Source organism: Schistocerca cancellata, chromosome 2 (assembly GCF_023864275.1).
Source record: "Schistocerca cancellata isolate TAMUIC-IGC-003103 chromosome 2, iqSchCanc2.1, whole genome shotgun sequence".
In the NCBI taxonomy this organism is placed as follows: domain Eukaryota; kingdom Metazoa; phylum Arthropoda; class Insecta; order Orthoptera; family Acrididae; genus Schistocerca; species Schistocerca cancellata.
The window spans coordinates 558,707,252-558,727,782 of NC_064627.1; the positions used below are offsets into that span (position 1 = coordinate 558,707,252).

Genomic DNA, 20,531 nt, shown 5'->3' on the forward strand with positions numbered 1-20,531 from the left:
GAACAATTCAGAAAACGCTAAACACGTAAACAGTTTGGTGTCCTGTCATTGCTGTCAAAAAAGGCTGTACTGCTGTTATGAAAATATCTGCCATAAAATGTATAATTGTAACTTCTAGACTTACAAGAAATGAAAATAATTTACTTTATTTATTTTGCATCATATCTACTTATTCTTAGTGTGTTTTCTCTTTGAAATTCGAGGGATAATCGTCAACTTGACTACCAAGTCGTTTGCCCCCACCACGTGACTCATGTGGACATGGCCTTGATAGCAACACGGAAGCTATAATGGTGTCCTGGCAGTAGTGTTTGCGTTCGTGGTGAGAACAGAAGACCGTGGTGTAGTTCTGTTACATACGGTGTTTCATTAAATGGAACTAGAGTTTTAATGTGTTTTCTGGAATCTGAATTCTGCCCTCTCGTACCGTATTAGTTTCTTAACCGTTTTTCGTAGTTTGTAAACAAGTGCGACAGCAAATTTTCACCATGCCTGCCAGCGGACCCGTCTACCAGCCTACTACTGAAACATACGAGCAACAGAGGGACTGGACGCGCGTCAGTTATTTGTCTCAGACTGTTAGTAATGGCATTAACAGAACGAAATGCCTGCAGTGGGTAACCCTTGTCCTCGGATTGTTTGCTTTAGCAGCAGGGCTTATTATGCTCATTGAAGGAGCTGTCGATTATTCAGACACCCGCCAGCACGAAGCGGATGAAAGTGGTTCTACAAGTGATTTAGTGATTGCAGTTGCTGGTGCAATTCTCATTGTTATTGGTTTTGTACTTATAGCCTTTTACGTGCGCACAATCAGGAGGAGGAAGAGTTGCTTCTGCTTCGACTCGAAGGAACAGAGACTGGCCAGACAGCTGGACAATCAGGCAAGCAACGGCCAGGTGAGGACACTTACTTCTTGGAAAAATATTGACTACCACATTGTTCTGTGCTGAGTATTCAATACTAATTTGAAACACTCTCTAGTGTAAAATTTTACTAGTAGGAATACTGCATCGAGAGATGGCTTCACAGCCAAACTAAAGTTGTTGTTAAATAGTAAAACTGTTTGAGAGTACGCTGTGGGTCGCTACCAACATATTCACATAGGCCTATATGTAATTTATTTGCTGTACATTATCCCAGCAATTGCTGCCGTGTCACCTCTGTTGGCTCTTTTGTGGGAATTACATTCCCGTTACTAATTGTATTTTAAAACCGGCATTATTCAAACTCAGATGTTATCTAGCCCACAGAGAAATATAAAATCATATTTTAAGTTACGTTTTGTTCTTGGCTAGCCTCTTAGTGAAGCCATGTCTTAAATGTTAAAAGACTATTAAGTTTATGAAGTTAATACAAAGTTTAAGTCCATATTAGTTACAGCTGTAATAGCTAACGGAATGGTTCTGTGCGATTTTCTTTAACCCATTTGTAGGTACTTACGTTAAGACAGGCTAAGAAGGTTTGTTTCTTGTTGTAATGTAAAGATTTTCTCTGTTTCGTTTGTAAGACAATACATTTACACTTCTGTAGAATGGAAATTTTGTACCTTAATCTTTTATGTTTTTCAAATCGGAAATTGAGAGTATACTGTATATTATAAGCTGTGTTTGTGCATTTTATGCTAACTCGTGGAGTATTTTATGGTAGGTACCGGTTTTTGATAAATTACAGACTTCTCTTTTTACTATAGCTAGGTCTCTCTAGGCTTTTTCTGCGTAGGCTTGCCATATTAGAAATGTAAAGTTTGCTCTTAAGCAAACTATTGCATGGACTGCAAAAGTTATGTAGGAGTGAAATGGCATCATTGCTAATAGTGTAGCCATTACTCTTTGATACATGAACAGTACTAGTTAATTTTATGATTTAAGTAGCATGTAGTCGTGAGATTTTCAAATCTTTGTGATAACTGCAGCGGTATAGGCCTAACCCTGAAAATTTCTATGCTAGTGCATTTCTATAATAGTGCTCTTATATTTTTGTAGATCTCAAGGAATTTATGATACAAATTATGTGATAGGCTGTGGGGAATTTTATAAAAAGAAAGTTTCAACCTTGGTAATTACTGCAACAAAAACAATTTGCAAACTATCACAATAAATTGTGGTAATTTAAAAATGTGAAACTGATACTGCTATATGGTATGGTGTCTTGGTAACAAGATTGTGGGCATTAGAGACAGAAGTTAATTATAGAATAAATTATTTTGTTAGCAGTTGCAAAATACCTAGCCCCTCTACTCTCATGTTACAAATCCCATTGATGCATGAAAGAGTGAGCATATAAGCAGTGTAGCCTACATTTTCCTTCTGGAAGTATCATTCATTTAGTATATATTTTGAAGGGTTTGGAGGTTTGTTGTCAAGATAAGACATAGCCTTCAAGTAAATTCCATGAAACTGAAATTTGAGATAAACTAACTGTGGCAGCAGGTTAATTTAGGTAAAACAAACCAGGAGACTTACTACGTGTTAAAACTGCAAGCTTGATAAAACTGATGGAATGACAGTTCCTGCACTCAAAATAATGTAAAAAGCAGAGGGGAGTGTTATCGCAGAGACAGCCAGTGTTAAAAAGTAGTGCAACTATTTTTTTGCTTCTATAATCAGTACTACTTTTCATGGTACTTGCCTAGAAAGAGCCCACATGCTGAATTCACTGACAGTTATATTTGAATGTTGAAATGTTGCTGTTCTTAGATGTGCTATTCATCCAGGTTTTACATTGATAAAAATAGTAAAGATAATAAAGACATTTAAAATGAGTTAGACCGAAAGTGCAAAACAGTTACTGGGCAAATTTATGGATTTAAAAGAATGTTTAACTAGGAGAAAGATACATACCATCTACACAAAAAAAGGCATTTGGAGAAAAGAGAAGCAGCTATATGAATATCAAGAGCTCAGATGGAAAACCAGTCCTAAGGAAAAGGTGAAAAGAGTATATAGAGGTCTATACAAGGGAGATGAACTTGAATGCATTATTACAGACATAGAAGAGGATATATGTGATTAAGAGATGAGATATGATACTGTGCATGAAGAAATTGATAAAGCACTGAAATACCTGAGCTGAAAAAAGGTCCCGAGAGTAGACGACATTCTGTCAGAAATACTAATAGCCTTGGCAAACCCAGCCATGACAAAGAATAGAATGTTTTGGAATGCTACAAATATTTGCGAGGAGATCTGGTAATTAATGATGCCCATTTTTTTTCTCATTTTGATACATAATGTGCACTTACTTGGTAATATGAATGTCAATTTACAGTGAGAATCAACAGAAATAAGTTGCGTTGAAATATTATGTCTGTTGACTATCAGAAAGTGTAATTAAGGATCTACAGGATGTAATTAGGTGCTAATGGTTGGCTGTAGACATAGTTCCTGTGCTTCTGAGTAGTTATTAGGGTGGGACATTAACAGATCTGGTAGGTTATCGTAGCTTGTGAATTCCTGAAAATGAGGTACGCTCATCTCCCTAGTCCAAATGATGATCTATTCAGTTTCTCAAAGTTATCATTTAGGGCCCATTATAAATGAGAGAAAATGTAGACATTCTTCAATTTTGTAATTATTTAAAAAAAATACATTATCTGCATGTTTGGTTTTTAAATATCATTAGAATGATTGATCGAAATAGAGTAGCATGAAATCTGATTTTGAAACAGATTTTGATTAAATTTCTTTGCTTTATTTGCACAGAAATGTACTGTGTGCCCATATTGTTCCTGCTGTACAGACTTATGTGAAATATTTTGCTGTTTGTGGAGTATTACACACATTAAGATGCCAAATGTACTTTGTATGTAAACAATTTTTTTTGAAAGAATTTTTTAAAATGAAATAACTTTTGCAAGCCAGAGTTTTCATAACAACATATAGTATAGTAACGAAGACTTTGCGTGAAAAAAAAAAATTCATTTCATAAAACTTACTCACTGAGACAAAAGTTGGCTAGTGCTTAACAACAAGAGAAGCAATTCCCATTACTGCTAAAAGAAATTCACAAAAATGGGAGACAGCACTCAGCTTTTGGAACCTATTTGCTGCTTAGGAACTGAGTGGCTTTGCCTCCCATGTCCAACCAGTTCCCTCTTCCCTCATTGAAAAATGGGTCCATTGATCTGAAAGCTAGCCAACCTGTCCATCTCTTTGTGACTTTTAAGTAATATTTTTTCTCTTTATCACATTTTTTTACAGTGTGTCAGCATATTACTTTTCTTAATGAGACATCAATTAGCAATTCATTCTTAATAAATTTTGGAACATAAATTAAAAATAGTGGCAAAAACTGACTATTTCTTGTCGAGATACGCTGTTACTGTATACTTAAGTTACTCCTAGGTGCGAATGTAAGAAGTTGCTTCTTGCTTGTAGCCACCCATTCTGTTAACAACTTTCCACAGATGGTATCTCCTTTCTTGCCCAAACAGTAGCACAACTCTGACAAAACAGTGAAGATGTAAGCTCCATTTACCTTAAGGTTGGGTTATCAGATGTTCTACTGCCTGCTTACCAAGTAATGCAATATGGATGTTGATTGAACATAATAGTTAGTTTATAAGTGAAAGCAATGTTTCTAAAATGTGGCATAGTAAATTATTATTTAAGACTATCCCCAAAATAAAGATTAGTTTTTAGGAATTTACCTTCTACAAAACAAAATTGTTTTTCCCTTGCCACCAAGCCATGTTTCGGCACATGCTGTCTTCTCTCTTAGCTAAGTATTTCTGAAACATAATATATAGTTTGAAATGGCATTTTATATTACTTTTTTGGATGAAGTGCGTGCGTGTGCTCGCACGTTTTTCTACCTTTCTTAGATCTGATCATGTGGTAAGACCAATGCTCTGCACAAAGTGAACATAATACCAAAAGAAATCACATGTGTCACATTATTTGTAATATATATTAGCTGTCACTGTGTCATGTCAGTTGTTTCTTTGCTTCATGATTTCAGTGTAATAGAAATGAAAACGTAAAGTGCCTCCTTTTTCTCAATTACCCACTGAGCACTGCAAGAAACAGAAATGACAGTGTATTACCTAATTCTCACTCAGTGTTTATCCCAATTGGTGTGTCTTGCATTTTTTACATTTTGCATTGCATGCCTTCCTATTAATTCCTGTGCAATTGACAATTCCATATACTAACTTTGTGACTACTGTAGGTGCTGACATTGAATCCATCAACTGATCTTCTTGTGACTGCACAGTATGCTCCTGTGTCAGAGATTTCGTATCAGCCACCAGCAGTGTCTGAGGAGGAGGAGACACGCAAACTCATGGGTAGTGACAACAAAGAGTGGTAAGTAGAAGTATGATATTTCATATTATTTTCTTCTATGTTTTGTGGCTATCTTGTACAAAACAGGTCCAAGTTTTCATTTGCATGAGCTAGAGCACATTCAAATGAGCTACCGTGAGAAAATAATGCATGGTCAACATCTAAAAAATGTAGAGGTTGATAATGCATGTAGAAAAGTAGTAGTGTTACTGCACAAATTTTGCCAATGTACCAGAAATTTCATCAGTACCACAAATTGCTGCAACATTCACACACAGCCCTTTCAAAAATATTAAAATATAGGAAAATATTAGGTTATGTCTTTCCAGTCCAAATTCGTGGCTCAAAATTGCAGTAGAAAGACTTAAACATACAGGTGACTTAATTGTATTGATTATTTGGGTTTTAAAATTAAATACAGCATTATGATTATATTGAAATATACGGCCCGAAACTACAAAGTAGGCGTGGACTTTTCTCAAGATTTCAGAGTAATATTGTACCGTGATGCCCACCCGTAGTTTCTTGTCACTTTCATTAGGGCAGTTCTGGTGTAAAGCAGATGCCAGACTGAGATTCATTGGAAGAATCCTAAGGAAATGCAGTCCGAAAACAAAGAAGTAGGTTACAGTACACTTTGTTCGCACACTGCTTGAATATTGCTCACCAGTCTGGGATCCGTACCAGATAGGGTTGATAGAAGAAATAGAGAAGATCCAACGGAGAGCAGCACGCTTCATTACATGATTATTTAGTAATCGCGAAAGTGTTACGGAGATGATGGATAAACTCTAGTGGAAGACTCTGCAGGAGAGACGCTCAGTAGCTTGGTACGGGCTTTTGTTGAAGTTTCAAGAACGTACCTTCATCAAGGAGTCGAGCAGTATATTGCTCCCTCCTACGTATATCTCTCTTAGAGACCATGAGCATAAAATTGGAGAGATTAGAGCCCACACAGAGGCATATCGACAATCTTTCTTTCCACAACCAATAGAGGTACTGAAAGTACCCTCCACCACACACAGTCAGGTGGCTTGCGGAGTATGGATGTAGTGTAGATACGATATAGAAAGACCTGATTAACTAGTTGCAATTAGTTAACATACTGCATCAGTGATGTCTGTGATGATGCAAATGGTCATATCAGCATACTGCCCCACAGAAGGTTCTATATACATTAGGAATTATTACATTGAATGAAAAGTGACACATCTCGCAAAAACTAAATAAATAAAATAAATTAAAAAAATTTATCAGAAATGTTTCCATTTGCATTTATTGAAGAGGTCCAGGACTGTCATGCCTTACACATACGTTAATTGCACTTGATGTGAAGTAAGTAATTCATGTTCTGAACACAAAACAATCTTTCTACTACAGGCGAAAAGTTATTAAAGTATACTATGGAAGCCTTTGTACATAACGTGGTTCAGGATATTGTTCGTGCAAAGAACGTTGACACTAGGCATTGTGGATGATGGGAGCGGCTGTAAATGGGAAATGCCTTTACGGTCGCTCCCATCAGCCATCGCGCCTAGTGTCAACTTTTTTGCATGTATAGTACTAGTATCAGTGATTTTGTTACTACATTGGCATGTTGAGTGAGGAGTTACTGACTGTGTGTGGGCTCGGAAACATTTCATGTCAGTCTTCCCTCCACCCCCCTTCCTACTGTTACTATCCCTGTCCATGATATTTATTATAGGTTGCAGATTGTTTCCTGATCTCCTCTAAATTTACACAAAAGAGTTTCCCTAGAATGCTGCGTAACTTCTAGAGTTCACGTTTTAAGTTCTAACCATCTCTACTAAGCATCAGTATTGGTTATACTAACCTGTAATGGTCCTTACAGTATGTCACTGAATTCATTCAATTTTTGCTGTCGACACTACTGTTGAGTACTCAATTAGTCCTGGGTTCCTTCATGGATGAGGCATTTAATTAGAACTCCTCCAATAAAAGTAGTCTTCTGCATTCCCACAGTTGCCTTATGTGTTAGTCCCATTAAATATCATTTTGAGTAATAAATTTAAGATTCCATTCTGTACCACTCGTGCATTGCTGGTTTTATCAAGTCAAGCAAAGATGATTCCTGCACCACCTTCATTTTTTTTATTCTGTCCATCCTTGTTACTCAGACTGTTTCTGTGTAATTTTGTGTCACATCCATGTATTCATTGTCCAGTTTTCAGAAGAATAGGTCAGGATAAGCACATAGAGGAATTTATAAATTCCTTGGTCTTCAGTGGGCCATACATTCCGTACACTTCTTGGAAATGATACAGCTTACTGCACTCCCTGACTTCTTAATTTCTTTTCTTTTTTTCCTGTTACTCTTAAAATATATTTAAAGCTGTCAACATTTTTTTTGGCTGTTACAATCCTGACAGCACAAGTCAAAGGATATTTCTCTCCCTTTTCCAGGTCACAGATAAGAATTAATTCGTCACAAGTTTCGTATAGTCCAACTGCCGCTGCCCATGCACCTGATTGCTGCTGAATACCATCTTCCTTATTCCACGAGATCATTTAGTTAACTATTAGTGTTTTACTCAATGACTTTCCATCAATTACTACAACATGTGATCTTTCTGACGGGAAATCACACATACAGTTGCACAACCATGACTATACTCATAAGTACACAATTGGATTAGGAGTTGCTTTTGAGGAATGGTGTCAAAAGCCTTCTTGATATCTAACATTATGGAATCAGTTTGTCATCTGTAGATAGCTCTCATTACTTCATGAGAAGGAAGAGCTGGTTGTGTTTTACAAAAACATTTTCTGAATCCTGGTAGCTGTTTGTCAGTAAATAGCTTTCTTCGAGGTAATTCTTAGTGTTTGAGTACACTATATGTTCAAGACTTCCAATACAAATACCAATCATCAATATTGGTCTGTAATTCAGTGGATTAATCCTATTTCCTTTCTTGGTTGTTGGTGTGACCAGTGCAACTTTCCAGTCTTCAGGTGTGGCTCTTTCAGCAAGTTATCGGTTGTATGAGACAGCACATACCGAAAGGAGCCTGACTGGTACAAAATCTGGACCAGGGTCCTTGCCATTAAGTGATGTAAACTGCTTCACTAATTGATATCTACTTCCCAGTTGTTCTTGATGTGAATTAGTCTTTTTTGCTGAAGGAATTTTGGAAAACTGTGTAGAAATTCTGCCAAAGTGGTATTGTTATCGGTCACATCACCATTGTGAGGTCATGATTGCGTCTTGCTGCTTGTATACTTTACATGTGACCAGAATCTCTTTTGGTTTTCCGGCAGATTTTGTGATGAGATTAGTTGTGGGAACTATTAAAAGTGTCTCGTATTGAATTTTGCACTAAATTCCAAGCTTTTGTAAACTTTGCCCATCTTCGGGGAGTTTTGCATTCTTTTAAATTTGGCCTGCATTTTTCATTGCTTCTGCAACAGTGCCCTGGCCTGTTATGTATGCCAGAGGGATCAGTAACATCTGTTAATTTATTTGGTATGTATCTCTCAATTTCTTTCATAGTTTTTCTCTGAATTTAAACGACATCTTACCTACACTTACAGTCAGACTGGAAGGAGTCATACCATAGTACATTCCATCCACTACTGAGCAACTGAATGTCATGCACAGCATTAAAGTTGACTCCTCTATGTATTTATTACAGTCAGTTCTAGCCAGACCTGAATCCTTTGGTCAGGTCAACACAGATGAATCCAAAGATGAGGAAAAAATTGGACTTGCATATGTATGTAATAATTATTTTGAACTCCCAATCTTTACTGTGCAAAAGTTGCATTTATGCCGTAGAATAAATAACTCTACTTACAGCTTACCTATATCAAAAACCTGCTCTACCCAAGAAGCCTTTGGTTGCATTGACTCATTCAGCAGTCTCCAGGCAATAAGTTTTCCTAAACATTACCTAGTAAGATATCAAAGTTCCTCTACAACCTTCACAGAACTGGAGCCACGATTGTCTTCCTCTGTGTACAGAGTCGTGTCTCCATTCTAGGAAATAACATGAATGAGAAAGGCCCTCAGAAGGAAGTATCTAAGACACCACGTTTTTTGTAAATTGGAGGAGGAGTGATGCACCGATGCTAACAAACTCAGAAAAATAAAAAATGCCAGTAAATATAGGAAGTCATACTGTCACTTTTCCTGGAGAGTCATTTGTTCCATGTCACATTCTTATTTATTGCACACTCAAAGCTCCTACACGAAGACCAGCACAGGTGTCAGTGTGGAGCACTTACAATGGTTAATAACCTTGTTGAACAGACTTTTTAGACTATATCATATTAGGAATATGTGGTTCAATCCCTGCCACATATCCCTAACAGGTGACACGAGTATTGCAATTAAAGTGTAAGAAAACAGTAACTACGACAAGTTTTCAGTCTCGTGTACAAAAATTGCATGTAGTGATTGATACAATTGGGGAAACCTATTTGTCTGAGATGTCCACCCTATTAAATTTTGTGTGATCATTAATAAATTCGTGGACGTTGTTTTATATTTATTATATTGCGCGCGTGCGCAACAGGCCTTAAGATTATCAGCACTGGGGGGCTTATAAAATATAACTCCAGTAGGATCAGAGATACAGGCAAGTGTTTTTTTAGCCTCTGGCCTGTAGGCTGCCCTTCATCACAGGCGTGTTGTGTGATAACATTACTGGCCTACCTACCAAATCGACTTACCTTGCGGAGAAGCCTAGATGTCAGGACCATAAAACAGCTTTCATGGCCCCGACATGTAGACTACCCTGTATGAGGGGCAATATTGCCTTAGAGTATTATTGACCTGCTTTATTGCCCTTTACTGTAAGGGCTACACATGCTGATTAGCATGGCTGGGGACAGGTTAAGATGGATAGGAGGAGGACAAAGTGAGGGAGAGAAGGAAGTGGACAGACAGAGGGAGGGATGTGGAGGAAATGCATGGGGGGGGGGGGGGGGGGGGGCATGGGAGGAGTTGTCAGCTATGTGGGCAGTGTCTCACTTATCAAAAACATGCCTCTGCAAATCCTTAATAAAACCCCTCATTTATCTAAATAACAGTGCAAGAACTTTTTGTCCATTTGTTAAATTGTGTGGTATACGTTGTTTCTACTTCTGTAGGGCATGCGTATTAAGACACTTTAGTAACTTTTTGTATTGATATATTCTAATATTTTGGTTTCCAAAGATAAATTGCTTTATTTCTTCCGCACAAGTGTTATATAGTTTAGGTATTACATTCTGTGTTGCAAGAGTGAAATATTTGCATTTTGGAATGGAATGATAGGTACTAAAATCTGTAATTGGAGAATTTTATACTTTCTGAATTTTTAATTAGAATCCACCACAAAATACCTGCCCTTTCTTTTCTTTTGTAAGCATGGTATGTATAACAAATAAGATTTTTCTCTGCAAGTAGTTTGCTGTACTATTTTCATTAACTATGAGTTTGACACTTCCAGGATGAGCTTAGATATTAAATGATACATATTATAGCATTTGTTGCTCATCACTGATATATTTAACAGAGCTGTGCTAACAGTTTTGTAATGTGTGTGCTATTAACAATGCTGCTAACAAGCTTGCTGCACGCTTCATTTGTTTCAGCGTTGAGGAAAGTGAACGTATGCTGGAACCTGATCCACGAATTGTGCTGAGGCCACGTAGTCATGTTGAAGAAGCCTAATGTATTAAAATGAGAGGTATGTTCTAGAATGTATATGGGTATTTCATTATGTATAAGATCAGTATGTTAAAATTTGTGTCTCGGAACAATATATCACTTCTAAGTCAATAAACAAATGAAACAAAGAAGGTATTAAGACATGAGCAAGTTTATTGCCACTAGGGCATAAAACGTTAAACATGCATGTAAAGAAAGGGGATTGTCCTAATTTATAACAAGGGAACCTCCCCATCGCACCCCCCCTCAGATTTAGTTATAAGTTGGCACAGTGGATAAGCCTTGAAAAACTGAACACAGATCAATCGAGAAAACAGGAAGAAGTTGTGTGGAACTACGAAAAAAATAAGCAAAATATACAAACTGAGTAGTCCATGTGCAACATAGGCAACATCACAGCAAACTATGAGCTCAGAAGCGCCGTGGTCCCATGGATAGCGTGAGCAACTGCGGTGCGAGAGGTCCTTGGTTTAAGTCTTCCCTCGAGTGAAAAATTTTTCTTTCTTTATTTTCGCAAAGTTATGATCTGTACGTTCGTTCATTGACGTCTCTGTTCACTGTAGTAAGTTTAGTGCCTGTGTTTTGCGACCGCACCGCAAAACCGTGCGATTAGTAGACGAAAGAACGTGCCTCTGCAATGGGAACTGAAAACATTTGATCGCAAGGTCAAAGGTCAACCGATTCCTCCACAGGAAAACATGTCTGATATATTCTATAGGACACTGGTGAAGGCATGTGCGTCACATGACAGGAATATGTTGTCGACCTACCTAACTTGTACACTTGGCGAATGGGTAAAAAGATTCTTCTACCCTGCCCGATTTAGGTTTTTTTGTGGATGTGATAATCACTTCCAAAAAAGTGATGAAAACATAAGTTTGTCACATAAACTGCAACAAATGAATGCAACAGTTTCACAGTCACACAGTTTTCCCTGTGTTCTGTCAAAATATATGTTTGTAACGTTTTCAAATTTTTCCGTGCATAGACCGTCAAATCCTGCATATGTTCAAGCAAATCTGAACATGTCTTGGAATTTTGGAGAGCGAAGTTGATTATGTGGGAGTGCCTGAACTTCGATAATTGTCTGAAATTAAAAAATTAAACTTTTACTCGAGGGAAGACTTGAACCAAGGACGTTTCGTACCACACTTGCTCACGCTAACCACGGGACCACGGCACTCCTGAGATCACAATCACCTGTTAGGTTGCATATCTTGCGCATGAACTACTCAGTTTGTATATTTGGCTTATTTTTTTCATAGTTCCACACAACTTCTTCCTGTTTTCTCGGTTGATGTGTGTTCAGTTCTTCAAGGCCTATCCACTGTGCCAACTTATAACTAAATCTGAGGGGGTGTGATGGGTAGGTTCCCTTGCAAGAGTCAGAGGACATGTAAGTCTCTAATGGGTGCCAGGAGGAGTAAATATTGAGCAGATAGGCTAAGTCTCACAACACACTTAAAATTGGGTTGAAATAAAGAACTCATCACCGAAATTGTATTAAAACACTGTTCATTACACTGCAACTTGCTCTTTTTTCACAATTTAATTGCATACGCTACAGCACTCCAGCTGTTAACAAATGTCAAAACTGTGTGACACATTAGTGCTACTTGACTTGACTGCTTGAAGAGTCCATGAGAATAAAGATACTGTTGTGGCTTGGCAAGACAGCCAAGCCACTATGAGAAAGCCGATAGGCACGCGTTTAAGCTCACGCAGGCTGACGTGAGGTCTGGAACAGGACAAGGCAATGAGACTTCAGAAAAAGGAGGTAACTGGTAGAATACTTAACTTTAATCCATAATTGGTGAACATCGCTCTTGACGGTACAATGTCTACAGCATTAATAGTAACTGGTAATGGTGCCTTTTAGGTCATAGCAAATGACGTAGCTGAAGGCTATGCTAACTATCGTCTCGGCAAATGAGAGCGTATTTTGTCAGTGAACCATCGCTAGCAGTCGGCTGTACAACTGGGGCGAGTGCTAGGAAGACTCTCTAGACCTGCCGTGTGGCGGCGCTCGGTCTGCAATCACTGATAGTGGCGACACGCGGATCCGACATGTACTAACAGACCGCTGCCGATTTAAAGGCTACCACCTAGCAAGTGTAGTGTCTGGCGGTGACACCACAGATACCACACTAAGGCTACCACTTTTTATGTTCATACAGCCTTTCTGACTTGAAATCTGTATTCATGAAGATTTCTTAACTTCTACCTGAAAGTGCTTCAGTTCTGTCTTATTCTTTAAGTCTCCTCCAGTTGGAAGGAGTAAACCATCAGAGACACTGGTAGTCATGGGTAATTTACTCGCAATGAGTCAAACATCATATCTTCTCAGTTGGTATGTACTAAACGTAAACGAATGAGGCTAATGATTCAAAGACACTCCCAGCTGCATATCATGTCCTCGTGGTTTTGCATATTGAAGGAGGTCAGTCCTTTGCTGCAGTTAATCCAATTATTATTCAGAAACGTGCTGATGCAGTTGCCAGCCCGGTAAAGTCCTCTTCTCATCCACGCAATGGCTCTTCTCTTTTGGAGACTACTTACACTGAAGTGCCAAAGAAACTGGTACACCTGCCTAGTATTGTGTAGGTTCCCCTTGAGCATGCAAAAGTGCCACAACACGATGTGGCATGTCGTCTGAAGTAGTGCTGGAGGGAATTCACAGCATGCGTTCGGCAGGACTATCCGTAAATTCAGAAGAGTATGAGGGGGAGGAGACCTCTTCGAAATGGCACATTGCAAGGCATCCTAGGTATGCTCACTAATGTTCATGTCTGGGGACTTTGGTGGCAAGCGAAAGTGTTTAAACTGAGAAGAGTGTTCCTGGAACCACTCAGCAGCAATACTGGGTTTGTGGGTTGTCACATTGTCCTGCTGGAATTGCCAAAGTCCGTTGGAATGCACAATGGTCATGAATGTGGATGCAGGTAATCAGACAGGATGCTTAAGTACTTATCACCTGTCATTTGTATCTACATGTATCAGGGTCACTTGTCACTCCAACTGCACATGCTCCACACCATTAAAGTCTTCACCAGCTTGAACAGTCTCCTGACATGTGGGGACCCTGGATTCATGAGGTGGCTTCTTGATAAAATTTGAAACGAGACTCGTCAGACAAGGCATCATGTTTCCAGTCATTAACAGTCCAATGTCAATGTTGATAGGCCCAGGTGAGGTGTAAAGCTTTGTCATGCAATTATCAAGGGTACATGAGTGGACCTTCGGCTCCAAAAGCCCGTATTAATGTTTCGTCGAATGGTTCGCAAACTGACACTTGTTGATAGCCCAGCATTGAAATCTGCAGCAATTTGTAGAAGGATTGCACTTATGTCACATTGAAAGATTATTTACAGTTGTTGGTCTCGCCATGCAGGATCTTTTTTCGGCCACAGTGCTGTTGGAGATTTGATGTTTTACCGGATTCCTGAAATTTTCAGTACATTTGTTGAATGGTCGTACAGGAAAATCCCCACTTCATCGCTGCCTTGGATATGCTGTGTCCCATAGCTTGTGTGCAGACTAAACCACCACATTCAAACTCAGTTAAATCTTGATAATCCACCATTGTAGCAGCAGTAACTGATCTAACAATTGTGCCAGCTTCAGTGTAAGATTCTCAAGCACAACTTCTGCTTGTAGCTTCAGTCCTCCGTGGCTATCCTGTTTGTGTCGAGGACCATCAGATGAAAATGCTTTGTGTGGTGTTATTTATACTAGGCTGCTCAATGGTCTGACCAAGGCAGAAATCCAAACTTACCTCTCTGATCAGGGCGTCATTGCAGTCTATTGGATGATGAAAAAGGTAAATGCATCCTTAGTGCCTACATGCACTCTTCTTCTCTCGTTCAAGAGAGTAGTATTTCCTTCAAAGATGAGAGCAGGCTGTGAAAGTTCAGTCCAATCGCACATTACGAACACAATGCGCTGCTACCAGTATCATCGTTACAACCGCAGTCAGATGGCCAGTTGACATACAGCCAAATGTGTAACCTGTGGTAGGGATTCTAACAAGGGCAATTATGCTCATCCCCCCAAAATGCCAGGGACATCGGTCCCCTCCCCCCAGCCAGAGGAGCAATGGCCTCCTCCAGGTACTCTCAAGTGGAAAGGGTCCCTTGGGACTCTACCTTCCATAGTTGTCCCCCTCCCCCCTAGTAGTCCAGCGGACACCCGCCAGTGGCTGAAAGAGCCACTGGTTGCTGGTTGATGGACGTAAAGGTCTTCTTCTGTCCCTGAGGCTACTTCTGAGAAGCCCTCCCAGCAAGCCCCTAAGAAGCAGCTAGAGGGCAAAACTTCAAAATAGTAGTCTGCTAAGAAACAGGCATCTCCAGTGCCATCTGTACCAACACTCCCTCATGGCCCTATGTCCAAGGATGAGGTGGAGGTTCTGGTGTCCCCTGAGGACCTAGATCTCATAAACGCCTTGGATGCAATGGTACTGGATGCCAACACTCAACCAGTGGTGACAGGGGGTGATGAGGCCCAATTTGCCTTCTTGCTCTCTCCATGCCAACCCAGACGACAGAAAGTGTCATCCTCCAGTGGAACCATGGCATCTTCATCCTTACCTCTCTCTGTAATGAACCTGTGTCCTTCTAACACCTGTGTCGTCACGGTGACGACAACACAGGAAATCACCATCTGTAACATTTACCTCCCTCCAGATGGTGAAGCACTACCCCCTGTTCTGGCTGCACGCATTTCGCAACTTCCCCCACCTTTTCTCCTTAATGCCCATAACCTTTTGTGGGATGGAGCCAAGGTTACTGGCCATGGCAAAGATGTTAAGGACCTACTAACACAACTCAACATTTGCCTCCTAAATACATGTGCCGCCACACATTTCAGTGTGGCACATGGCACATTTTCAGCCATTGATCTCTGTTTTCAGCCCCGGCCTTTTCCCAACTGTCCACTGGAGAGAACATGATGACTTTTGTGGTCCTGCCCCCCTACCCCAGTGTCCCTCCTCTCGACACTTGCCCAGGTGGGTTCTTCCCAAGGCTGACTGGGATGCCTTCACATCTGCTACCAACATTAAGTATCCGTTGCACGCCACCATCGATAAAGTGATCCATGTCTTCACTAATACTATTGTTGCCACAACTGAATGAGCAATCCCTTGTTCCTCTGGTTGCCCCCAGTTATAGTCAGTGCCTTGGGGGCCGCCAGAAATCGCTGCGGCCATTAGAGACCGTAGGTGGGCCGTCCAACATCATAAGCACCACTTCTCCCTGGAGAACCTTATTGCCTTCAAACGGCTCCACACCCAGGTTCGTCGCCTCATCAAACGAAGGAAGCAGGAGTGTTGGGAACACTGTCACCATCGTTGGAAGATGAACATCTCCCTCATAAGTTTGGACCAGGCTCCACAACTTGACAACTATCAGAACCCTGCAGGTGTACCTGGAATTTCCACAAATGGAGCTGTATCGAGCGCAAGACATAATTGCAGAGCCTGTAACTGAGCAATATGCTTGAAACTCTTAGGTCTCAGAATTACCACCCCACCTTTCGTCTCCTCAGAGGGTGGAATGACAACACTTATCTTTCGCTCCACGCCAACCCGAGCCTTATAATGCTCCCTTCAGTCAGTGAGAATTTCCTAGTGCCCTTGCCGACTATCCTTACCCATCCCCTGGCCCAGACCGCATACATTGCAAATGCTGAAACATCTGTCAGCAGATTCCCACTGCCACCTCCTTACCATCTTCACCCGCATCTGGACCGATGGCGAATTACCATCACAATGGCAGCAAAGTACCATCATTCCAGTGCTAAAGCCCGGGAAGAACCCACTAGATGTTGATAGCTATCATCCCTCAGCCTCACAAATGTTCTGTGCAAGCTGCTGGAACGTATGGTGAGCCGACTGTTGTGTTGGCTCCTTGAGTCTTCCGGGTTCGATTCCCGGCGGGGTCAGGGATTTTCACCTGCCTCGAGATGACTGGGTGTTTGTGTTGTCCTCATCATTTCATCATCATCCAGGAAAGTGTCGAAATTGGACTGAGCAAAGATTGGGTAATTGTACGGGCGCTGATAACCATGCAGTTGAGCGCCCCACAAACCAAACATCATCATCATCATCCTTGAGTCTTGGGGCCTTCTGGCTCTGTCCCAGGGTGATTTTCGCCAAGGATGCTCCACCATCGACAACTTAGTGTACCTGGAGTCTGCCATTGAGTTGACCTTTCCCGGCGACAACACCTTATTGCCATCTTTTTCAACCTCACGAATGCCTACGATACCACTTGGCGACACCACATCCTCGCTACTCTGTGTGAGTGGGGTCTCCAGGGCCTGCTCCCAATTTTATACAGAACTTTTTGTTGCACCGTACTTTCAGAGTTCGCATCGGTGCTTCCCACAGTGCATCCCATATACAAGAGAATGGGTCCTGCAGGGCTCTGTCCTGAGTGTCACACTCTTCTTAATTGCTGTCGGTAGTCTTATGTCAGCAGTAGGATCGTCAAAATCTCCCCTCCTAGAGGCTGACTATTTTTGTATTTCCTTCTGCTCCTCTTCTACTGTTGCAGCTGAACGCCAACTGCAGGGGGCTATATGGAAGGTGTAGTCATGGGCCCTTGGTCATGGCTTTCAGTTTTCAGCTGCCAATACTTGTCATGCACTTCTGTCATCATCGTACCGTCCATCCCCATCCAGAACTTCACCTAGATGACCAACTACTAGATGTAGTGAAGACGTCCCACTTTCTGGGACTGGTCTTCAACACCCGATTAAGTTGGCTTCCCCATCTTTGTTAGCTTAAGGACAAGTGTTGGTGGCCCCTTAATCTTATTCAGTGCCTGAGCTACATCGACTGGGGTGCTGATTGTCTTACACTGCTGCAGGTGTACCAAGCCCTCGTACATTCCCATGTTGATTATGGGAGTCTACTAGACCCTATCCACCATTGTGTTCACCTTGCGACAGGAGCCTTCCGATCGAACCTCGTTAACAGCCTCCTTGTGGAAGCTGTGTTCTTCCATTGCGGCTCCGGCGGCAACTATTGCTCGCAGATTATACTGCCCACATACATAGTTCACGTTGCCCTCCAAATTATCTCCTTTTCCCCGACACTGGAATCCATCTCCCACAAAGGTGGCCCAGAACTGGAAATCCCTTTGCCATTCTTGTCTGGTCACTTCTTCATGAACTTGACGCTTTCCCCTTACCACTTATCATGCAGGCCCACTTCCGTACACCTCCATGGTCCATACCTTGGCCACTGCTTCTGCTAGACCTATTGCAAGACCCCAAAGGCTCAGTCCCACCTGAGGCTCTCCACCAGCATTTTCTCTCGCTCCTCAGCAAGTTTCAGGGCTTAGAAATAATCTACACAGATGGATCACTGGTCGATGGTCTTCTTGACTTCACTTAAAAACTCGTGTTGGCCATACTGAACAACGCTCCTTGCTCGACGGATGCAGCAGTTTTCACTGCAGAGTTGGTTGCCATCTATTACACTCTTGATCATATCTGCTCCTGCTCCGGTGAGCCCTTCATCATTTGTAGTGACCCCTTAAGCAACCTACAAGCTCTCAATCAGTGCTTCCCTGGAGACATCCTTTGGTGCTGTTAATTTAGGATTCTATTTATGCCCTCTGCAACAGTGGATGCCCAGTGACCTTCATTTGGACCCCAGAACATGTCAGGATACCGGGTTCTTTAACTTACTGACCGCCTGGCCAAACAGGCGAGCAGTAAGCCATATCTGGAGATTAGCCTGCCAGAGACAGATTTGCAAACTGTCTTCCGCTGCAAAGTTTTTACGAACTGGAGAATGGCGCATCCTGAGTACACCAAATAAACTTTGTGCTATCAAGGAGATGACGAATGTGTGCTGTCATCCATGCAAGCCAGTCACAGGAAATCTGTTGTCCTTTGCTGGCTCCGCATTGGCTATATGTAGCTAACACATGGTTACCTCATCGGTCGTGAGGACCCACCTCGGTGTTGCTGTGGCTCCCTTATGACAGTCGTCCACATCTTGCTGGACTGCTCAATTTTAGCCACTCTGCGGTGGGCGTTTAACCTTCCCAGCACCCTATGTTCGGTGTCGGGTGACTATGCCTCAACAGCAGATTTAGTTTGGTTTTATTCGGGGGGGGGGGGGGGGGGTTATTGTACCATATAAGGGTGGGCATTTGGCCTTCTCTCTGAGGCCTCCACCCCCCATTTTAACTCTGCCACCCTTTCTTTCCATTTGTTTGTCTTGGTGTTTGTCTTTCTCCTATGTGTGTTCATCTCCCCTTGCCGTTTTGGGATGGTCATTTTAGTGTGTTGCACAGTGGCTGGCTCATCCTCTTTTATTCTTTTGATCAGCCAGCCCAGACCATCTGCTCTACGTGTTTAATACCTCCTCCTACTTTTCCTTGTGGTATATGTTCCCCCAGGTCCCCCCCCCCCCCCCCCCCCCCCCCAACAACCAGTCCGCTTTCTTTTTAGGTGTGGTTCCCCATCCATTTTCCTTTTTTACTTTCCCAGACATACTTATGGTGGTGTTTTACCTTGAGCTTTGTTTGCTTCAGGAAAAGGGACTGATTACCTTGTAGTTTAGTCCCTTTATACCCCAAACCAACCAACCAAACATCCTCCCAACTGTATCAGCTGCAATGGCGACCATGCAGCCTCCTTCAGAGATTGTCCTGTATATCTTAATAAGCTGGCCATTCAGGAGATCTGGGTGAAGGAAAAAGTGTCATACCTGTCACCCACAAGTTGTTGGCTAGTTGGAAGCCCTGCGTTTTACCACCGGCACTTACAGTACAGTTCTTGCTACATCTCACTCCACAATGGACATGTCCAAGCAGACATGAGACCTCAAATTCAGCACTGCAGTTGTAAAATATTCCGCAGTGAAATCACCTTCTACACAGCCGAGAAGCTGAAAAGGACCAAAAGAACATTCCTGCAAAGACTTTTTATGCCCTTCCAGCCAATAGACATCTGAATTGTATTTGCCAACTGCAGAGGCTCCAAGAAATCAAACAAGGGCAGACGGTCTTCTCCCTGACTCTGAGATCCTCTGTAAAGTTGTTGCTGCATGATACCCTCACCTGGCTGACCTCCATGTCACTGGTGCTCACCACCACCCATTTTTCTGCCATGGGCTCTGCTGATCGAACAAGGGAGAATGCCAATACCTTTGTAGATCACATCCTCCAACCTCTGTGCTCTGTAGCAGTGTGTCTTCGGAGGGTGGCACTTGGCAGCAGCCAAGATGACACCGCTTCACTTTTTCCCTCCTCCCCCTTCTCCATCATAACTCTCCTCCAATGGAATGTTCGCAACCTTAGATCCAACAAGGAGGAATTACAGCTGCTCTTGGAATTGCAGCATCCACTTATTCCCTGCCTCCAGAAAACAAAATTGCATCCTCATGATCGCTTCAACCACTCTTTCTTCCTGGTCCACTTTGACCTACCCCCTGAGGACGGCATTCCGTCTCATGGGGGAGTCGTGCTGCTCATCTGGGATGATGTTCAGTCAAATCATCTCCCTGAACACCTGGGTACAAGTTGCTGTAATCCGCATTTTGCGGCCTCACTTCA

At 41.7% G+C, this 20,531-nt stretch overlaps 1 protein-coding gene across 4 annotated transcripts in view; it reads left to right on the plus strand.

Annotated features, from left to right (window-relative positions):
• Positions 1–267: 267 nt before the first annotated feature.
• Positions 268–20,531, plus strand: part of LOC126162148 (uncharacterized) — a 52,913-nt gene continuing 32,649 nt past the window's right edge. For 2 of the 4 annotated variants that reach the window (XM_049918447.1, XM_049918446.1), the window contains exons 1-3: positions 268–896; positions 5,170–5,306; positions 10,884–10,978. In XM_049918447.1, coding sequence (XP_049774404.1) covers positions 489–896; positions 5,170–5,306; positions 10,884–10,962 — 624 coding nt within the window. In that variant the 5' untranslated portion in view covers positions 268–488 and the 3' untranslated portion in view covers positions 10,963–10,978. The remainder of the gene's footprint in view (positions 897–5,169; positions 5,307–10,883; positions 10,979–20,531) is intronic. The other 2 variants (XM_049918445.1, XM_049918444.1) reach the window with 2 other exon arrangements.